Source organism: Arvicola amphibius, chromosome 4 (genome assembly GCF_903992535.2).
Source record: "Arvicola amphibius chromosome 4, mArvAmp1.2, whole genome shotgun sequence".
NCBI lineage: Eukaryota > Metazoa > Chordata > Mammalia > Rodentia > Cricetidae > Arvicola > Arvicola amphibius.
Window position 1 is genome coordinate 60,166,638 of NC_052050.1, and position 22,357 is coordinate 60,188,994.

At 48.1% G+C, this 22,357-nt stretch overlaps 1 protein-coding gene and 1 pseudogene across 2 annotated transcripts; one reads left to right on the forward strand and one right to left on the reverse strand.

Annotated features, from left to right (window-relative positions):
• On the reverse strand, nt 1–22,357 carry Dhrs7b (dehydrogenase/reductase 7B). 2 transcript variants are annotated; one of them, XM_038326571.2, is made up of 7 exons: nt 22,239–22,357; nt 12,227–12,405; nt 8,789–8,894; nt 5,992–6,212; nt 5,483–5,575; nt 2,271–2,423; nt 1–425 (listed from the first exon to the last, which is right to left on the reverse strand). In XM_038326571.2, the coding sequence occupies exons 1-7, from the start codon at nt 22,256–22,258 to the stop codon at nt 220–222; spliced, it is 978 nt and encodes a 325-aa protein (XP_038182499.1). In that variant the 5' UTR covers nt 22,259–22,357; the 3' UTR covers nt 1–219. The 2 variants fall into 2 exon arrangements, with proteins under 2 accessions (XP_038182499.1, XP_038182500.1); XM_038326572.2 differs by lacking the exon at nt 22,239–22,357 and adding an exon at nt 21,485–22,211.
• On the forward strand, nt 21,025–21,496 carry LOC119812154 (annotated as a pseudogene).

Below are 22,357 nucleotides of genomic sequence, written 5' to 3' on the forward strand. Positions count from 1 at the left end.
TACTGTTCAATCATTTATTTTACATCTGTAGAGTCCCAGCCCAACTCCACATTTTAGTTCTTACAGGCTAACCCACCCCCAGAGAGAACAGAAGTGCTTCTGTCCACCCTAGAGTGCAAGACAGCCTGTCAGGTCTCAGCCATGAATCCTTTGCAGAACAATCCCAGCCCAGGAAGGGGTGGTACTCAGGCTGATCCAGGCTAGCAGCTCTGACCAACATCACGAGTTCTTGGATTTTTGCTCTTTTCTGGCCCTAGAGGCCATGATTCTGAAGAAAATCCCAGGAGCCAGAGTTCTGAGATAGACGGCCAAGAATGGCAGTAAGTCAGTCAAGATCACATCCTTTTTCTTCTTACCCACGGCAGCAAGGACATCCTGGGCCACCTCTGCAGGGCTTCTGCCCTGGGCTGTGTTCTTGTCTAGAGCTACAGCAAACGAAAGGAAAGAACATGAGGATAAGTAAGAGTCATGAGGCCAGCTTCCCAGAGCCCCTCCTGGAAGTAGACGATTAACACTGAGAGAATGAACTGTTCATGGTTCAAAGCAGGTAAATGGGGGCTGCAGAGATACAGACAGGATGGCAGACGGTATACCAGTTAGTGTGTGGTACCAACTAACTAGAGAGAGTGCCTGCTTGGTGGTCTGTGACAGATGCCAAAAGCCAGCATAGACAGGTCTCAGAGTGGACCCCACCCCATATCTCAAGATTGCTAAGACTGGAGAGATGGCACGGTAGTTAAGAGCACTGGTTGCTCTTCCATAGGTCCTGAGTTCAATTCCCAGCCTCCACATAGTAGCTCACAACATCTATAACAGGATCTGATTCCCTCTTTTGGCCTGCATGAAGACAGAGCATTCGTGTGTGTGTGTGTGTGTGTGTGTGTGTGTGTGTGTGTGTGTGTGTGTATATATATATATATATATATATATATATATATATATATACATACATACATACAGAAACCTGAGAGAGAGAGAGAAGGGTCAGGCTTGGTGGCAGTGTTAACCATGAGCCATTTAATGGCCTGAGAGTTTTCTTGACCTTGGATATTCTGCATCTGGGCAAAAGCAGTGACTAGGGGATGGTATATTATCTGCTCTGTCCTGGCTGGTTCACAAGGTTGTCAGCAGAAGAGGAGAGAGATGGTAGAGACCATCTGACCCCATGTGCACCCCTGTGCACTGAGACAGGAATAAACAGCTGTCCCAGTTCCCGGTGGCATGCAAGGGCTGGAGGAGGAACAGCTGGGACAGTTAGGCGGGTGTAGGGTAACAGCATCTAATGTTCCTTCTTTGCTGGTCACTCATCCATCTTACTGACGGAGCAGAACCAGTTGACAGACAGAAGAGGCCATTTGCACACGCCACCCATAACCCGAGCTCCCACGGGGATCTGTCCCTTCTGTGTGCTCAATACAGGAGAATGGGAAATAGAGAAAGAACAGCTTGAGGTGAATTTTCTAGGATGAACAGGTTTGCAGCTGTCTGGCTCCTACCACTGTGGCTTTCTGTGAGGAGACTGCTGTGTGTGGCAAAGCAGCCACCGGATTGGGGTGGTCTTGATTCAGGCCTGCCCAGATGGATGCGAGACCCTCAGGACCTGGACAACAGCAGCAGTGTAGACCACAGAACACAGATCACAGCCTAGGGGCAGGGCTTAGTGTTAGTCTGCTAGACAGACAGATAGCAGGCCTGCTCCAAGCTCGGGAAGGTAAGGCTGGCTCTAATAGTTGACCCAAGATGGAAGGCAACTGTTCTTTGTCTGCTCCTGTATGTATAAGCAGGGGTCAGGCTGCTCAACCCATGGGCAGCACCTGAGGTCAGCTCAGCACAGCTTCTGGCTGAGTAGGTTAGGGACTGATACTGCCCCACCTCATCTAGTCTCACCTGAACACTCTCCCTAGTCATTTCTCCAACACCCTGGGCAGGAGCTGATCATGCCAAGTGCTCCTTTCTTCCTCTGACCCCCCCCCCCCCGCCCCTACTAGCTCTGAGTTCAATTTACTTAGTCTTAATTATAATATTCCTTAGGCCTTGGGATCTGCAGATGAGTTAGTGGAAATTTGGTGAAGGATTTTATGTCCCAATTCTCTACCTATGGGGGATCTTGTTCTAAAAGCTGAATTTGTGATAAGGCCAAGGAGGTCTGGGTGGGGAAATGCCAGATCCACAGCAGTCCACATCTGCAGCCAACACTCAGGCCAGCAGAGCGCTCACTGCATTACAGTCAGTCTGTCCCTTTCCTGATGAAGGAGAGAAGCCAGACCTACCTCCGTATCTGGAGCCATCGGCAGTGACAGCATTTACAGAGAGATTGGTATGAATGTAGCCAGGGCTTATCACAGTCACCTCGACGCCATCCTGCTCCATCTCAGCACGCAGACAGTCAAAGAATGCCTGGGTGGCATGCTTGGAGGCTGCATCTGTAGGTGTGGACAGAGGCAGAAAGGGTGCTGGTGATTACAGCACTACAGCCATGTTCATGTCCTGATTCTGACAAGTCTGCTTTGTCCTGGAATAAAGTGCTGCCATCCCTTAAGCATCCTCAAATGGTTCATAAAAACATTGTGTGTGTGTGTGTGTGTGTGTGTGTGTGTGTATGATGTGTATGGTGTGTATATACATATTCACATATTTAACTCTGCCAAGTGGGTCTAAGTCCTGTGTGGGGAGGGGATCCCCCAGTGACAGACTGGACCCCACAGGAGCCTTAGCAAGCTGTTTCCACTCTTTGTCGCTGCTGATGGCCTCAGGGAGCCTCCCTCATGGAGGGCTATTCAGACTCAAGCCTGCTTCCATATGGAGGAACTAAGCCTGTTCTGCCTAGGAGACATGCTCCTCTGCTCCCCAGCAGCAGCTCCCCAGTCCAGGGTCAGGTGCTCAGGGACTCTGAAACCCTAAGTGAAGCTCTCAGGAAACAAGCCATCGCCTCCACAGAAAACCTGTCTCCTCTAGTCCAGAGTCAACAGGAGCTCCCATCAGCCAGGCAGACTGGAAGGGCAAAGAAGGCGTCACAGCAGACTCAAGGAGGCAGCGGGGCAGTATGAGTAGTGGAGCTGGCAGGGATGAGCAGACAGGGCCTGTGACTCCGGGAGGCAGCTCAAGGGTTGAGGAGAGCAGCCATTCTGGGTCTTCAAAGCAGAAGCCCATATTGATAGCTGGGGTCACTCCAGAGCTCCCAGGCCATGGGCTTTTAGCATTGCACACCAAGCCCACAGTACTGCCAGTTAAAGCTGGCCCCTCCGTGGAGCTGGGCATTTAGCTCAGTGGTAGAGCACTTGCCTAGCAAGGCCCCGGGTTCACAAGGCCCCAGGTTCACAAGGCCCTAGGTTCAGGCCTTAGCTTAAAAAAAAAAAAAAAAAAAAAAAGAAAGAAAAAAGAAAAGAAAAAGAAAAAAGAAAGGGGGCTGGAGTGGTGGCTCACAACCATCTGTAATGGGGTCTGGTGTCCTCTTCTGGCCTGTAGGCATACACACAGACAGAATATTGTATACATAATAAATAAATATTTTTTAAAAAAAGAAAAGAGAAAAGAAAAAAAAATAAGCTGGCCCCTCCTGTGGGCACACAAAGTGCCACTCCCCAATATATGTACTCTGCTGTGAACTTCCCAGAAGTCTAACAGCAGAAGGGGATAAGGCCATTTCTCCCACTCCACTGCTAAAAGGCTGTTCATCACTGGGTTAACCCTACCAGACCACTTCCAGACCACTGTGTATACCTGCTGCAGTCAGTGGGCAAGTAGAGAAGGCTAGTGGGAATAAGTCAAATGTGGAGTATAACTCATTACATACTCTCTAAACCTCTACTCCAATTTACCCATTATAACACTGGGCCTTAGTTGCTTAGTCATTCCTGATTATGGCATTTTGGTTTTGGTTTTCTGCAGTCATCTGAGCAGCCTTAGGTGACTGTCCAATGCTGTCAGAATTAAAACAAAGACGAGACAACAGAGAAATCGTCATAGAAACATCAGGCTGCACGGTCTTCAATTACAGAGCACATCTCGCTGCATCCCGGAGCCAGCCCGGGAGGCGCGTACGAGAGGACGACTGTGAGTGGCGTAGAAAGCTTAGGGTCGGAAGTTTGTGAAGGACTGTGGACACACATGGAGAGCCAAAAGGCAGAACTGAGGTCCAGGACCTGGGAGGAGGAAAATGCTTTTCATGGTCAGCTACCCTCTGTTGTCACTGTCCTTTCCAAGTGCTGAGACAGCCCAGCCCCTTCTTCGCCAGGCTAGCCAGATCGCACCGGTCCTTGGAGGTGGACGGGCAAAGGCTGGCACCAAGTCAGTGTTTCCTTTCAGAGAATGACACATGGACGAAGATAAGTACAGAGTTTGTGAGATTACCTGTCAAGTCTTTTAAGCAGCCCGTCCCCGCCCAAACTAGAAGCTACATTCTGTGTGTGTCTGCATGTGTGACAGAGGACAGACAGGTGGAAAGACACCCGAGGCTGGAGCACGCCACTCTCGAAGGAAGAAGTCAGATTGTGAACTAGACGCCATCTAGGTGGTTTTAATGTTGGGATGTTACCTGATGTTTCTACTTCTTAGGGCTTATCTTAATCTCTCTGTGAGCTACTAGAGATATTAATAGTCAAGAATATTCTGTCATAAATCACTACTGAGGGCCAAAGTCTGAGGTGGGGATAGGGGGATTCCCCAGCGTCTATGAAAATGACTAAATTAATTATGTCATAGCCATTACTGAATTATATCTACTTAAAAGAACCTATATGCTTATCTAGTGGACTGAACAAGTCAGAAATGCTATATAAAATGTAATCCCATTTTGGATGTTTCATTTTAAGTAGAAAAAAATTGGAGCCATATGCCCCAACGTACTGGAAGGGTTTCAGTCCAGGGCCACTGCTGGTCTTAACAGCCTTCAGGCTGAACTGTGTCCAACAGTGAGTAAGGGTGAGCGTAGGGAGGGACACCTGCCCAAGGTCACCTAAGGGATAAGGAATAGGCTAGGATTTAGACTGGCGTCTGTGACTGCTTAAAACACTCTGGTCATTGGTGGGTGTGGTGGCGCACACCTTTGGCCCTAACACTTGGGAGGCTGAGGCACAGCCTGACCTACAGCGTGAGTTCCCAGACAGCCAAGGCTAAGTAGAAAAACTGTGTCCCAAAATAAAACAAAACAAAACAAAAACCCAGAAAGAACATTCTGATGAAGTTACTCATGTATATGTAGGGCATTTCTACAGTATATGAATCTAGCTAATGAACACATCATTTTTTTTTGTTTTTTGTTTTTTTTTGTTTTTCGAGACAGGGTTTCTCTGTAGCTTTGGAGCCTGTCCTGGAACTAGCTCTTGTAGACCAGGCTGGTCTCGAACTCACAGAGATCCGCCTGCCTCTGCCTCCCGAGTGCTGGGATTAAAGGCGTGCGCCACCACCGCCCGGCTTGAACACATCATTTTTATAATCAGAAATAAAATAAAATGCTCTGGGAAAGGAAGGCCAAAGTACTTACACGCTGATCGAAAAGGAATGCTGATCTTGCCCTGGACGCTGCTGATGGCGACGATGTGGCCTTGCTTCCTCTTGACCATGGAGGGCAGGAGTGCTGAGGGGACAGGGTGGAAAGTTAAACAGCGTCTCCTAATCACTGTGCCTGGTGTTGCTGGAGGAGGCGCTATAGTTCTCCACGGAGAACCATACAAACAGCACAGTTCCCTGTCCTACCGGGAGCTTAACCTCTGACCTGAAGTCTGTATCTGTACATCAATACATTGTGGGGTGCAGGTACCGTGGAGCAGAAATGCAGAGCTGCATCAATGAGACCAACACTTACATGAGGACGCAAAACAAATGCAATGCAAATGTAAACCCAGAAAAAGCAAAACACCCAGACTCTAATGACCACACCAACTGCAAGGGGCAGAATGGACAGGGACAGTGTCTCATTAAAAAGAAAACAAGCAAGATTAACAGGCATTCTAATGACTGGTGTTCACACGTCCTACCCCAAGATGCCCCTACCTTTCGTTAGTGCAACAGGGCCAAAGTAGTTTATCTCCATCACCTTCCTGTCCACGTCCACTATGGTATCACTGATGCTACCGCGGTAGCTGACCCCAGCATTATTGATGAGGATGTCCACATAGCCAAAGCACTGTAGGATCTTAGTTGCTGCTGCAGCAATAGCCCCAGGATCTGTGAGGTCGAAGGTCACCGTGTAAGGTTTGTACGTCTGTCCCTGGCCAAATAAAAAACACAAAGTGTACTTCATGAGTGGCAGCCATGTTCCTGCTTTTCAGTTTTGGGACAGGTCCAGCTGGGACAAATGCTGTAAATTGTGGCAGCCCTCTTCCAAAGACGTGGCCTGTGAAGTTTCCAGCCTGGGGTGTTCACATCTATCTGGGCAAATGTCTCCTAGATTGAAGGTGACTATTATACTCTACCAGATGTGACCAAGGGCCCCTCTTACCTTCATCAGCCAAACTTAGAGATCCAGCCACAGGTCAGGATCATGTATGGTGTGAACATACATGTATGGCGTGTACGTTACCGCACGAGTTATTAACAAGAGCTGCCTTTGCTGCTCCACACTGTACATTATGACACTCAACAGTCACAGGTGCCGTCCATCCCTGGCTGTTGCGTCTGCTCATCTGTTTATGACATGTTACCCATGTGTTCCCGGAAGGCCTGGCCCTGGGACACAGAAAGGGGGCCAGACATGGCTGCTGACCAAGTCTGAAGGGGAGGGCAGTTCACCTCTACAGTCACAAAACTGCTGCAGAGTAAGTCCCAGGTGCTAGAGGATCGGGCCCAGCATGGTTCTGCCGCACAGCTCAGCAAGAGCCGGAAGCTCAGGGACCCATCGCCATCTGGACAGCTATCCTAGCGGAAACCCCGTGAAGCGACCTGAAGCTCCAGGTACCTGAATGTAACTACCAAGGGAATGCTTGGCTGGCAAGTCACAGCTAACAGGGGCGGGTTGCAGCCACCAGGTAGCTGCTGCCACCAAAACCTGGCATGCGACTGTGGCAGACTGTATTTCTGGTGCAGCCTGGGGCACCCAGAGCGGGCAAGCAGGAACTCTGCCTCCACTCACGGCTGACAGGTGCAGGGGGCTCTGTTTCAACAGCCGCCACTGAAAACAGCTGCTAGCAGGCTGCTTTGGAACATCAAAACTACAAATAAATCTCCAAAAAGAATCCCCGGGCGGCTGAGATGCTAGATTTAATAACAAAGGCATTAAAACAACTATCTCTGCAATGCTGGAAGAATGAAGGAAGACACTGGCAGCAACAGGATATAGATGAATTTAAAAAGTATTTCAATAAAGGGGAAATTACAAAAAGAAATTCTAGTCAGACAGTGGTAGTGTACACCTTTAATCCCAGCACTGGGGAGGCAGAGGCAGGCAGATCTCTAAGTTTGAGGACAACTGGTCTAACAGAGTGAGTTTGAGGCTAGCCAGTGCTACAGAGAGAAACCATGTCTTGAAAAAAAAAAAAAAAAAAAAAAAAAAAAAAATTCTAGAGCTTAAGTACAATAAGTGAAGAGGTAAATACACTAGCGTTTAAAAGCAGGTGAGGAAAGAAGAAATCTATGAACCTAAAACATTATCATTTAAATTAATAAATCTAAACAAAAAAAGCGAGACAGAGCCTAAGAAATCTATAGTATTCTATCAAGCAAGCCAGCGTAGGAAATGTGGAGCTCTGAGAAGTTATTTCAACAACGAAATGGCCCACCAAAGACATGACTCGACGCCACCTCAGACGTTCCACACTAACCAGATGAACCAGTGACCCACAACGGGACAAATGGTCATTGAACGTCAACAGGAGTCTTGAGAATAACAGAAGCGACTCCTCACATAGAGCACACCTCATTTTCATTTCACCAGAAACCCTGAAGGCTAACAAAAGCAGGCTGATAGATCTAAATTACAAGAAGCACTAAGTCATCATATAGCATGACAGCCCTTCAAAAGTGAAAGGGGATAAGCATTCCCAGGGCCCATGAGCCTGCCCTGCAAGGAATGCAGGGGCCAGCCCTAAGGGGTCTTCATGCAGTTGATAGGAAAAAGCAGCATAAAATGGACTTGGTGGTTATTTTGTTTGTTTGTTTTGAGACAGGGTTTTTTCTGTGTAAACAGTCTTGGCTATCCTAGGAAATTACTCTGTAGACCATGCTGGCCTCGAACTCACAGAGATCTGCCTGCCTCTGCCTCCAAAGTGCTGGGTATTAAAGGCATGCACCACCACTGCCCGGAATTGGTGGGGTTATTTTTTAAAGGAGTGAGGTGGAGTAGGGGCATTTGGAAGGAGCTGGAAGAGAGTAGGTGGCAAATAAGACTGAAATACATTGTATGCATGTGTGAATTTCTCAAAGAATAAAACCCACCTTAGGTTAAAAATGATCAGCACTGGCTGGTGGTGGTGGCACATGACCTCTACTCCTAGCACCTGGAAGACAGAGGCAGACAGATTTCTTTGAGTTTGATGCCAACTTAGTTATTTTATTATATGCTTCAGGCCAGAAGAGGGCACCAGAACTCATTTGTGAGCCAACATGTGGTTGCTGGAATTGTACTCAGGATCTCTGGAAGAGCAGCCAATGCTGCTTAACATCTGTTCCATCTCTCCAGCCCATAAGATAATTTTTTAAAAAATAAAGTCATCACCTCTCTAGTCCACCACCCTACTAGATGAGTATGGAGGACTAGGCAGTGGCGGCTGGCATCGGGTGGCGATGTTGGGTATAAAATGTGGATGGTTCTCAAACTTCCTTCCCCATCAGTAAACCTTGCTAGGCTCACCTGGGAGTACGAGAACCAGCAAGTTCACTGGTGAGGGCTTCAAGGGCTTCTAAGTTTCGACCACAGAGCACCAGCTTTGCCCCCGCAGCATGGAAGACTCTGGCACATTCTAAGGGAAAAAGAAAAGACAGCTGAAATTATCTAGTGCCACTTCCCTCCAGCAGTGCAAGGTCGCCCAGTGCCGCACAAGTAGTGCTTCTCACACAATGACACCTATGTGCGACCAGTGTGGAGCTTGGAGTAGACCAGTGGAGGGTTTCCAGCAGAGGTGTGGCATACATTTTGTTTGTTTTTTTGTTTTTTCGAGACAAGGTTTCTCTGTGTAACAGTCCTAGCTGCGTGGAACACACTCTGTAGACCAGGCTGGCGTCCAACTCACAGAGATCTGCCTGTCTCTGCCTCCAGAATGCTGGGATTAAAGGTGTGCGCCACCAACGCTGGGCTGTGACATACATTTATAAGGCAGAGAAAAGCCAGGAAGGTGGACGGGTTTGTGAGTATAATGCTCAGAACTTTCCACGGCGTTCTTATGTAACCCTGTGGTCAACTCATTTGTTATTGATGAAGCCCGGCAAGGCTAATCAGAGTTCGAGACCTGTCCCAATAAATTCAAGCCGCTTCCACAAGTAGTGCTAGCCCTCATGTTCCAGCACCAATGCTGCTCCCCAGATCACTAATGGAACTGGCAGATACACATGCACAGTTCTTTGGAAAATCAAAGCAGAGAGGCCAGGGCCCTTTGGGAGTCCTGACCCCAAAGGGTAAGTGCCTAGGAAATGCTGGAAGAGGGAACTGGTACCTAAAGCATCTGAGAAGCCATGGAGGGTGCTGCTGGGCCTATAGCCTTGCTGGGCTGGAGAAGAGGTCCAGGAAGCAAATACTGTTGTTGCTGTTGTTGTTTTTCCAGACAGTGTTTCTCGGTAGCTTTGGAGTCTGTCCTGGAATTCCCTCTGTACACCAGCTGGCCTCGAACTCACAGAGATCTGCCTGCCTCTGCCTCCCAAGTGCTAGGATCAAAGGCATGCACCACCACTGCCTGGCTCAGGCAGCAAGATTAAGTAAGGTAAAGCAGAAGAATGCTTTTTGCTCCTTGTTTACCTTCCCCCAAACATGTCCTAGCTAACTCTCAGTACCCCAACATCTGCCTTTTTGGACAGAGTGGAGCCCAGTGCTCCGGAGAAGGGACTTGTGTTAGGTCTGTGTACAACTCTAGACTTTCTTTGCTTATAGGTTCTGTGATAGCCACCTACATTACAATTTCTCCATTTCCCCTCTGTAAGATATAAGTAATAATACCCATTCTGCAGGCTGTCGTTTTGTCTTGTTGACCGTGTCCTTTGCTTTACAGAAGCTTTTCAGTTTCAGGAGGTCCCATTTATTAATTGTTTCTCTCAGTGTCTGTGCTGCTGGGGTTTTATTTAGGAAGCGGTCTCCTGTGTCAGTGCATTCAAGTGTACTTCCCACTTTCTCTTCTATGAGGTTCAGTGTGGCTGGCTTTATGTCGAGGTCTTTGATCCATTTGGACTTGAGTTTTGTCCATAGTGATAGATATGGATCTATTTTCATTCTTCTACATGTTGATATCCAGTTGTGCCAGAACTTGTTAAATATGCTTTCTTTTTTCCATTTGTTTTTTTTTTTTTTTTTTTTTTTTTGCTTCTTTATCAAAGATCAGGTGTTTGAAGATGTGTGGATTGATATCCGGGTCTTCTATTCAGTTCCACTGGTCCTCCTGTCTGTTCTTATGCCAATACCAGGTTGTTTTCAGTACTGTAGCTCTGTAGTGGAGTTTGAAGTCAGGGGTTGTGATGCCTCCAGAAGTTCTTTTATTGTACAGGATTGTTTTGGCTATCCTGGGTTTTTTGCTTTTCCAAATGAAGTTGAGTACTGTTCTTTAGAGAACTTTGAAGAATTTTGCTGGGATTTTGATGGGCATTGCGTTGAATCTGTAGATTGCTTTTGGTTCTCCAAGGATTTTAAAATTTATTCTTCTCAGGCTGAGCATGGGAATAGGGAATCTCAGTACCAGGGAAGCAGAGGCCAGAAGACCATCACAAGTTCAAGGCCAACTTGGTCTATTATAACCAATTCTTATCCAGCTAGGGCTTTACAGTAAGACCCTGTCTCAAAAAAGAGACCCAAATTGCTCCTTCTCACTGAGATCCAAGAAGCAGCTGCTGACTACCCTATTTATAGTAGCTGAGTAAGTCAGTGGCCTGACCAATGGCATAAGGCCTAGAACACTGTACCCTACAATGTCTAAAGATCACCGGGCGGTGGTGGCACACGCCTTTAATCCCAGCAGAGGCAGAGGCAGACAGATCTCTGAGTCTGAGGTCAGCCTGGTCTACAAAGCTAGTTTCAAGACAACCAGGGCTGTTACACAGAAAAACCCTGTCTCAGGGGGAAAGAAAAAAAAAAAGTCTAAAGATCTAAAGGCAAACACGGGGGGTCACCCTCAGCCATAGCATCGGGTGTACAAGTGAGCCCAAGAGCCTTCCCTAGCCGCCCCCACCCCCGCACACTACAGGCCTGTCTGCTCCTGTGTGTTCTTGTAACACCCACCTTCCATCCACACCTTTTCTCACCCTCTGCTCCCACCGATGGGGCATCTGGATGACCCCTATGACCCACACATTCTTTGAAGGGAGCTGAGGTTTAAGGATTGAGCTCTGAGTCAGACTTGGCTTTGGCTACTAGCACTGCAGCTACTGCTGCAGGTCCTAGCTCTAGTGACGGTGTCCGGAATCTCTGCGGTGAGAGCACAGGGAGAGCACGGATAACTGTCCCTCCCACCACACCTGATGGGAACACGCTGCTGAGGCCGCACTGTACTGAGGCAAGAGTTGTGCCCAATCCCAGGGCTCCCCAACGTCCTCCCTGAAATGGCACTGGAGCCACAAGGAGCTGCTATTGGGGGACAGAGGCTGAGGAAAGAGGGCCGGCGGCCGCTCTACATGGCAAGTCTGTCGTAAGCCTCTGCCTGGGCTGCTGGAGTCATTGACAGAGCTTCATCCAGCACCTTTTCCCCCAGACTCAGATGTGTCACTGAAGGGCAAGGGCACTGAGCTGGAAGGCCTGGGTTTAGAAAGCATGGGCCTAATGGACCTGACCTCGGAGGGGAAAGCATGAAAGCCAGCACCAAGCCCAAAAACCAAGGCCAGTGTATCACCAAACCCAGGAAAAGGTAAACACACCTATCCACCGAGTTCCCCATATCTGAAGAGCCCTCTGAATAAGCAGTCAAGCTAAGGGAGGCCACTGCTTCCAGCAGCACCTCTTTGCTCACTTTCACCCCCGACACTGAGGTTTGGGCCTTTTCCATTGCTTACACGCCCTTCTTTTCCAACTGAACCACAAAGGGCAGATCCCTTCTGCATGTCCTGTGATGCCCAGGAAGCCTGCTGATCCCTCTCCTAGCATCACAGATCCGTGGCTTACCTCTGCCGAGCCCTGACGTGGCACCTGTAACCACCACCACAGCATCCCTCAGGTGAGCCCTTGAGCGGATCCGCTGTAGCACCCGGAAGAGGCTGAAAATCCCCAGGCAGCCAAACAGCAGGGGCAGGATAGCCGTCTGGGTGACCAAGTCCATGACCCTCTCCTTCAGCATGCTCTTCCTGGAAGAACCAAACCAAATCAGTCAGAGACAACACAGGAGAACCGGGGATTAGTCGAAGCTATGCAGCCTCCACTCCAGCCTTTCCATGTATAGACAAGGGTGGGAGGAGACTGAGGCTCGACCCCGCAGAGTTGAGAACTTGGAGAAATTTTTTTCTCACTACAATCTCAGCTCCTTGTACCAAGCAAGTGTGGAATGGCCCTGCCTAGTCCAAAATGGCCCAGGAGCTGGTCACTACCCAGATAACGAGAAGATGGTTGGAGAGGACCCCTATTCAGGGAAGAACAGCAGAGCTGAGCCTCTGGGACAAGGACCAGAGCCTTGCTAGGCTTGTTAGCTGCAGACCACACTGCACACTCATGGGCCCCTCACACCCACAACCAGCAGAGTCTCAGCCCCATTCTAGACCCACAACATGGACTGAACCACAGCTACACCAAGGCCACAAGGGCAAAGCAACAAGAGTTACCTAGAGGCTCCAGCATCTTATAGACACTAAACGTGGTTCAGCCACAGCAGCACAGGGCCCTAAAGACCCATCTTCCCCTAACATGGCGGATGCAATCCCACTGTCACTCCGGCTTAGGCCTCTGTCCCCTTCGCTGGGGTCTGTTCACGGGTGTGATGAGGGTGTGATGAACTAACTACCTTTGTGCGCGCATGGTGCCGCTGCACGTGCATGGGGTGCAGCTGCCGGAAGCAGTGGCAGCCTCAGGCAGAGCAATCTCAGACCTCAAAGTCGCTTCACAGCAGAGTCTCAAAGAGACCTGGGAAACGCTCGCTCTTTCCAAATCAAAGAAACTCACTAAATAGGGTTCAATGAAGTTTAATTTTTTTACCTGCATAAATCATAAATGAACAAAGAGAACAAAATTTGTCATATACACAAAAAAAGTTTGCATCCCACGTCTAAATGCATACATCCTGACTTCCTTCATGATGTGGAGGGGTAAGCCAAATAAACCCTTTCCTTCCCAGCTTGGCTTTGGTCATGGTGTTTCATCACAGCGATGATAACCCTAAGACACGATCATTTTTCAGATATTTAAATAGCCATCAGCCTATTCTACACTACAGTGCACATAACCACACCGATGAGTCCCCAGACTGCTTGGGCCTTCCTGGCCTCTCTGAAATAGCTAGACGAAGATGGCCCGGAGAGTATGGGAAACCTCGCTGAAAAAAGTAAAACCGAATTTTTGTCTTGGGCAGTCATATTTCCAGATTAAGAAATAAATCTTCTCGATAACGCAAGGTCAAAACCAAGGCTGTTTCCTTTCAAAGTAGCTCACGAGAGGGCTTTAGTACATTTATAAAATGAACGTTTTACATCCAAATGTTTATTAGCTTCTAGTTCAAGATGTAGCCAAATCACAAACCAGGAAGGCAAGGGTGACAGTATAGAAAGAAGTGGGGGGTGGTGCACACCTTTAATTCCTGCACTTGGGAGGCGGAGGCAGGCAGGCCGCTGTGAGTTTGAGGTCAGTATGGCCTACAGAGCAAGTACCAGGACAGGTTTCAAAGCTACACAGAAAAACCTATCTCAAAAACCAAAAAACAAAACAAAACAAAATACAAACAAACAAAAAAAGAGTGGGATCTCAGTAGGAAGCAGAGGCAGTGAATTTGAGGCCAGTCTGGTCTACATTGTGAAACCCTGCTCAAAGAAAAAAACAAAACAAAAAACCTGCCAGGCAGGGTGGTGTACACCTTAAACCTAGCTATTGGGACACAGAGGCAGGTGAGTTTGTGGCCAGCCTGGTCTACAGAGTGAGCCCCAGGACAGCCAGGGCTACACAAAGAACCCCTGTTTCAGAAAATCAAAAAGAAAAACAAGGGCTAGAGAGATGGCTCAGAGGTTAAGAGCACTGGCTGCTCTTCCAGAGGTCCTGAGTTCAATTCCCAGCAACCACATGGTGGCTCACAACCATTTGTAGTGAGATCAGATGCCCTCTTCTGTGTGCTGGTATGCGTACAGACAGAGCACTCATATACATAAAATAAATAAATATATTTTAAAAAAAAGAAAAACCAAAACCCAAAAGGAGGCGGGGCACAACTTACTTTGTTGAAATTTTCCAGATATCAACTGGCAGAAAAAAGGGATCGAGTCTTCCCAGGGCTATAGCAGGAAATGGAGAGAAATCAAGAGGAAGGCTTCCTCCACAGAAAGCACCGTGCACAGACCACCCAGAAGGATGTGCAGGCCACCAGGCAGTAAGCACTCCGGTCACAGCCATTCTGAACCACCAGGAAGCACTAATGAGCCACATAAGCCGGCACAACAAAGTGACAGAGCCAAGGGCTCACAGGCTAAGGCCACCTGCTTGTACAAGATTAGCGAATCCTAGACTCACGGAAAGCATGCCTGGGTACCCCTTTAAGGTGTTCCTCGGGCCAGCTCTCACGGTCAGCTGCTCTCTTTCTCTTCCACCAAGAGGTATTTTGGCAATGGCTTCTAGAATACCAACTCTGATATGAAACCATGTCACCCGTGATGATATTGTTCCTTTCAATCACTTGGGCCAAAGTTCACCATTTTATGTCAGGGATAGAGTCTGTCCGGAAGACTCCTTTTATTCTCTCATCAAATCATCAGTCAAAACGGGCAACTGTATCAGAAACTATGCACAGAAATTAAACACATAAGTCTGAAAACCACAAGACAGGACCTAAGAACTCTCCAGAGCTTCGGAGGGAATCGGTCCAGGTCTGTAAGAAGGGAACCATGCGATACTGTGCCTCATTACAAGCAAACTGGGCCAAAGGGCAGACAGGGTTCTGAACGGAAGACAAGAATTTATCTAAAGAAAATTGAAACTTTCTACCTATTTTCCGAAAGTCTGAACAGTGGCAGGTTAATGGCGCACAATGTAGTTCTGGTACTCAGGCAAAAGCGGGAGGATTAGCCACCAGCTTATAGCAGAGCAGACCCCACTGGACTTCAAGCAGAGAAGAGGAGTGGGGAGGGAGAGACCACGACAGCCGCCTGCCCAGTCTTCAGCCCCAGCTCTGTGAACCGCTAGCAATTAGAGAGCCCACCTGTCCTGCATCACCGTCTGAAGCTAGCGAGCCCACCTGCTCTCCGCTCCCAGGCACCTTTGGAGTTGAACACACTGAGACTTTGGCCCGAATCCGAAGTCTCCTACTAGGTCAGGGAGTCAGTAGAGTATTTGGCCTCACACCCAGGCTCCTCCTAACTCTTGTTTCCTTCTACAGCTCTTTTTTCTTTATAAAATACACCCAGCCAATGTAGCAGGCCATCATAGTCCCTCAATGTTGGTTTTATTCCTTTTTTCTTAATATTCTTCTGTTTTGTTTTGTTTTTGAGATAGGGTTTCTCTGTGTAACAGCCCTGGCTGTCCTGGAACTCTCTTTGTAGACTAGGCTGGCCTCGAACTCACAGAGATCCACCTGCCTCTGCTTCCCCAGTACTAGAATTAAAGGCGTTAGTGTTTTCTTTTCTCTCTATATCCTAGCATCCTGGCTGCCCTAGCGTCTCTGTGACCCAGCTCCAAAGAGAAAAGGCTGCCCCGTTGTTTTCATGCACATCTTTAACCTTCTCTTCTTAGTCTCCTTTTAACCAAAACTCCTACATCTCCACCCCATCTTCTTTCTTTTCATCTGCCACTCCTCCCGTGGATACGCCCCCTCCTCTACATGGCAACCTGTTACCGATCACTGATCTCACCGTGATTTCTATTTTCTTTTTCTCTACTCATAACCACCACAACAAACATACTACACTGCTGGTGTCTCTTTAGGATAACGCTAAGGGAGAAAACGACTGTTTCACAGACAACTGGCACTCCACTTTCCTGATGACTTACTGCTGGGCCACCACTGGGGAGAGAGCCTGGTGCCTTGCATCACCTCAGCCTCCACAATAGCCTTTCCTGAACCCTGCCAACACCCCCACTAAAGTAGAAAGGGGACCAGCCCGAGAGAGAGAAGTATGTTGCAGGCAGCGGAGCCAGAAGAGTGACGCCGTCTGTGGTGGTTTTAATGAGAATGCCCCCCATAGGCCTCGCTATTGGCCACTAAGTTCTTTATTAGGACCATCAGGTGTTTTAGACAGGCAAAGAATCACAGCTTCACAGTTAATCAAATGCAGCATAAACAAAAGTAACACACCTTAAAATAATATTCTCCAACACATATACACATAAAATAAATACTTTTTAAAAAAAAACTGTAAATCGCTGGATGGTAGAGCATGCCTTTAATCCCAGTACTCAGGAGGCAAAGGCAGGCAGATCTATGAGTTCGAGGCCAGCCTGGTCTACAAAGCAAGTTCCAGGACACCCATGGCTATACAGAGAAACCCTGTCTCAAACCCTATCCCACCCCACTCCCAAAAAAAAGATGAAAAGGAAAGCATTTTCAACAAATGGTGCTGGGAAAACTGTTTACATTTAGAAAAATGAAACTTGATCTTCACCTCTTACCTTACACAAAAATCAATTCCAAATGGATCAAAGACCTCAATTTAAAGTTGGGTATATACTTAAAGACATAGGCACACACAGGACTTTACTTGGATTCTAGACACTTGGGCAATGGGCCAACAAGCAGCAAGCAAGACGTAATGGAAAATGTGTTCTACAAAGAAAATTGTTCACTGTGTGAAGAGGCAGCCTACAGAATAGGGGAATGTCTTTGCCATCTATCCATCTGACAGAAGATTAGTGCCTAGAATATACAAAGAGCTTAAAAACTAAACACTGGATCCCTGGAGCTACAGTTAAGGCAGTTGTGAGCTGCCAAGGAAGGTGCTAAAACTGAACTCAGAAGAGCCCTCTCTCTGGCCCCACCCCCCAAAAGTATAATCTTTTTTAAAAAATGGAATAAAGGCACCCACTCTTTCCCAGCTCATGTCTGAGAAGCAGCATCCAGCAAGACATCTCCTCACACCAGTGCCAGTGCTTACGATCAGGGAGCAGGGAACACCTTCAGGTCAGCAGGACTTTGCTGGAACAAACTACAGTATATTGTATTTGGGGGCTGTCAGCCTGAGGGCCCCACATCTGAGGAATGCAGACCCGCATCAGTAACAGCAAATATAAGAAGCAAGGCTAGAGGGCACTTCATGCCAGTCCTGGAAAGCAAGCACACTGAGCATCTGCTCTCCAGGAAGCACATACCCTCAGCAACCCTGCAAACAGGGTCCAAAGAGGGTTAGGCGCCAGCCGCTGCAATGTGGCCACTGGGAGGCAGCCATCAAGCAGCGATCAGTAGGCAGTGCCATGAGGAGGCAGAGCACAAGGAGAAAGAGCGCCACATCGTGGCGGAGCGCCACATGGAGCCTGACCATTCATTACAGTCCAAACTCTCAGCTGGTCGGTCACCTTTAATCCAGGGCAGACTATGCCTACTACACACTCCGACATAGGCGAAAACTGAGATCTCAATGTGTTGTATGGCATTTCCCTCCAAATTACCACACTCCGTCTAAATAAAACATTCCCTCCCCGCCACCCCCTCCCAGAAAAGAACGGGAGACTCGGGAGCATTAGGAAGAGGAGGGAAACTTGGATGACTCTCAAAGGCTACTCCCTATCAAGCGGTACAAACACAGAACTGCTGTGGTCGAGACTCTGTTGGATAGACTGTGGAAGGAAAGACGTCCTGAGTGCCCAGCTGCCTGCAGGCTCCTCGGAGAGCTCCCAGGATGCAATTTCCGAAGTGGTCACCCAGGAAGGGTGGGCCTAAAGAAGCCATGTGTAAAACCACTGGGAGTGGGCTGACAAAGACGCAAACTGCCAGGACTGCTCAGTCGCAACGACTAACGCATCTGACCCAGAGCCACCGTGTTTTGTGGCCCCTGGAGGCTAGTTACTTTTAAAAGAAGGACACAAGCCAGGCAGTAGTGGTGCACACCGTGATCCCAGCACTCAGGAAGGCAAAGGCAAGAGGATCTCTGTGAGTTCCAGGACGGCCTGCTCTACAGAGTGAGTTCCAGGACAGCGAGGACTGTTACACAGAGAAACTCTACCTCCAAAACACCAAGAAAGAAAGAAAAAGGAAGGGAGGGAGGGAGGGAGGGAGGGAGGGAGGGAGGAGGGGAGGTGAGGGAAGGAGAAAGGGGGAAAGGGGGGAAGAGGGGTGGGGAGAGCGAGAGAGAGAGAGAGAGAGAGAGAGAGAGAGAACAATATGACAGACAGACATTTTAATTAGAAATTAGGCCAGGTATCCAGACAGGAACTTCTCACAGACATCAGTTTCAGAAATGGATAGAAATAAAGCAAATCAACTCTAAGATGTCGGCTGGACATCTGTCCCAGACAGGGCTGCTGCAGAAGACCTTCATTCAATACTCATCAAGAACTTCAAGTGCTGCCTGGTGTCAGAACAAAACAAACTGTCCTCATAGAAATGTCACAGCATTCGGAGAGACAGAAAAGATAAATAAAATATATTATTCACACATATAACATGCTGAGCAGCTAAGGGTAAAGCCAGCAGAACAATAGGAAGTGATATTTGCTGAAAAACCTAAAGGAAGTGTCTACAAGTCCAGACTTCCTGAAACAAAGCTGTGGCTGGAAAGACTGACCGACTGTGAGAACTTTGATGATGTGGAAAGGTTGGAATGTTGCAAGTCCAGAGTTTAAATTATCTTGGGTCATAGCAATCATTTATTCCCCATCTCAGTATGGAACCTAACGTCTTGGTGAACATGAGATAAATGCTTTGGAATGTACAAACTCCTAGCTTCCAAAAACCACAAGGCTAAGAATGCTTCAGATAGCATCTGTGGCTTGGAACTGAGATTTCCCCACATTTACAGAACCCGACTACCAGATGTTTCCACCAATGGATTTGCAAAGCGACTGGAATTATGGTTTCCTTTGTTGTTACTGTAAAACCATGCAACTGTTACCATGCTGGATCATATCTGGCTCCAGAATAAACTCTTTCTTATTCCCACTGTGTTTCCTGCATTGACAACTGAAAGATAAAAATTGGATCCATACTTTTTTTTTTTTTTTTTTTTTGGTTTTTCGAGACAGGGTTTCTCTGTGGCTTTGAAGCCTGTCCTAGAACTAGCTCTGTAGACCAGGCTGGTCTCGAACTCACAGAGATCCGCCTGCCTCTGCCTCCCGAGTGCTGGGATTAAAGGCGTGCGCCACCATCGCCCGGCTCTGGATCCATACTTTTTCCAGTTACATTCTGTCCATTCAAAACATTAGGCTCCTCATATTTCTTTCCTTCTTCCAGTTAATTAGGGATGAGAAACCAGAGAGCCATAGCAAGAATTTACACAACTATGGACCACAGAGGGAAGAAAGCCTGGGGCAGAACAGAGATATAGGAAGGGAGAGGAATTTCTCAGAAATCTGGTTGCTCCATAATGAGACTGTCAAATAAGGAGGAAAAGAAAAAGGAACTAAGCTATTTCCTCTTAGATAAGCATAGGATGTGTTATTAGCACACGCTAACTTTTGTTTCTCTGCTCTTACCAAATCCCCAGTCAACCTGTAGCTCAGAAAAAAAATGTGAGCAAAGATCCTTTCCAATATAGCAAGTAGTTTTCCAGAGCCTGTTCTCTAATAAAAAGAAATTCCTACTATCCTGTTAATCAAAGTACTAGAATAAAAATAAATGATCCCAAACAAGCTCTAAATGTTGGAAACACTAAGCAAGCAAAGAGGGGCTGTCCAGCTCATGAAATAAAAACTTCTAAGTCTGAAAGTTCATGAAATTCTCAGGACTCAGTAACGCCTGTCCTGAAAGCACTGAGCAAACAACTGTGGGGGAGAGGAGGCTGCTCAGCGGTGCAGCTGCCTACTAGCTGAACAGAAGCCAATAATGTACCTGCCATTCTGGGATGGGTATTTCAGTAATGATGCTGCCTTTGTGTTCCTGTTCCCCAGGCTCCTGTAAGTCACCCTCATGGGCTCACCAGTTTCCCAGGCCTGACGTGGGTGGGATCATTCTCTTAGTCTTCATTGCTCTCTATCTGGAATGAATAGCCATTTTTGTGTCTCCAGAAAGAGTAACTCCACTGGGGTCTGGCCTCCAGTCCTGGCCTTGTGATCCCCTGACTCAGAGGAACTGGAACTTCAGGCATCCCCAAGTGCCTGACACTGGGTATGAGGAGGAATCTGGCCTCCATATTAAGCCAGTGAACAGCACTGAGATACACACTTGTAACAATCTTTCAATCTCATTTACAATGACCAACCCAAAGCCCATCTTCTTCCCTGAATGGGCACAGCTTTCGCCTAGAGGCATGTGTCTAAGAGCCTGCCTCCCTCACTAGCGTGCTACAGCTTAGCTTCTATGACTTCTGAAACAAGGCGATACCACTGACTTTACTCTGTTTCAATGAGGACCATGGGCATCTATCTATAACAGCCGCCATGATGGATGCTCCAGTAAGGTCCCCTCCCCTTGATGGCTAACTCCAACTGTATCACTAAGAGATCCCCTTCCCAACTGCTACTTCTCTAGAGCTTTCCTCCACCCCTCCAGAGTTAAAAGACAGAAAAGCCCTTATAGGCATTTCCATCAAAAGTAGCATGGACATGTACATTTGGGGCACAAAGACACCCCCCTGGAATCTCTAGGTTACAAACTTCTAGGAAGACTGGTTGATCCAAGGGGCTGCTATGGTGTGCTAGGCTTCATTATGAAGAGTGGGGCCAAGGGCTTCCAGGTTGTGTGTAGTGTCTGGGAAGCTCTGAGGAGAGAGGGCCAAAGCCATGAAGCTTGTGGATATCCACAGTGGAGATCCACCCTATTAACTACTATATTAACATTGTCTGTACCATGTGTTGCTCAGACAGAGTGTGCTGGACATCAAAGGAAAAGATAATGCTGCCCTGGGACCCAAGAGGTAAGATCAACCAAAGAAGCCTCTGCCTGACCATCCTAGAACCTAAAGATGAGATCCTGCACACCCCACCCCAACCCCATCTCAGAACAAAAGAGTGGGAAGCCAGAGCCACCTGCCATGCCCCAGCCAGTGCCTACAGGGTCTTGGTAGCTGCATCTAGAGGCTGGAAGTCGCCCTATAAAGCCATTTAATAAAATATTGCACAAAGACAAAAATAATAAAATTAGATACTCACCTGAGAGATAGTGCAAGGTCGTGTTCGTGTGGAAAGGAATGTGTATCAACTTTCAAATCATTATACTGAAGGCTTATGATCTGAAGAGAAGTGGATGTGTACCATGTGTTGACTACCTACTACGCGCAGCGACTAGCTAAGCCCTTGCAAGCGAAATCTCATTTACACTTCACTACTGCCGTACTCCTAAAGTTTTAACTGAAGAAACGGTCGCTGAATGTTTAAGACATCTGCCCAAAGTTGCACCCGCTAAGCGGCAGACCTAGGGCTGAAAGAGTGTCGAATCTAAGAAAGTCATTCCCGTGGATGTTCCAGGGTCAGTCTCTTGCCCGCCCTTCCGAAAACCCAGATCTTCGCTAATGCTAACCCTGCCAGGACTGGGGAGCCACAAGCCCGAGCGCTCCAGCCCGGGGTCACGCATCCACACACGCCGCAGTAGCTGTGCGCACGCGACCTAGGCACGTTTCAGGCGCAGGTGCCGTTCGTAGACCCGGACCTCCCCGACAAGCAGACCCAGTGACCTTCGCGATGAGCACACGGGGCCAGCATTCGTCTCGGCGCCAGAACCCAGCTCCCTTCAAAGTGGGGCGCCGCGGGTAACCGGAAGCCATTGGGGCCCACGGCCTCCCGCAGCTTGGTCTACCTCGCCCTGACTAGGAGTCACTCGAAACGGATGCACCGCGCGCCTCAGCTATAGACAGGACACTGCCCTCATTCATTCTCACAAAGGGGCTCCTACATCCTCAGCCTTTACCTAGTGAACGAAGAGATCATGGTTAATCAACTTCATCCTCCCGCCTCGGAATTGACGTAATGCAGCTGGCTCTGCCCAATCACAACGCTTGGGGAGCACATGCGCTTTGGAGATTCGCC

Excerpts from the sequence above, each read along its gene's own strand:
- Dhrs7b (XM_038326571.2), bottom strand. The coding sequence starts at position 22,258 with ATGATCTCTTCGTTCACTAG. Across the intron at positions 6,213-8,788 it reads CTTGCTGGTTCTCGTACTCC|CCAGGGACAGACGTACAAAC; the intron begins CAGGTGAGCCTA and ends TTTTTTATTTGG. Across the intron at positions 2,424-5,482 it reads CATTCCTTTTCGATCAGCGT|ATGCAGCCTCCAAGCATGCC; the intron begins GTAAGTACTTTG and ends CCACACCTACAG.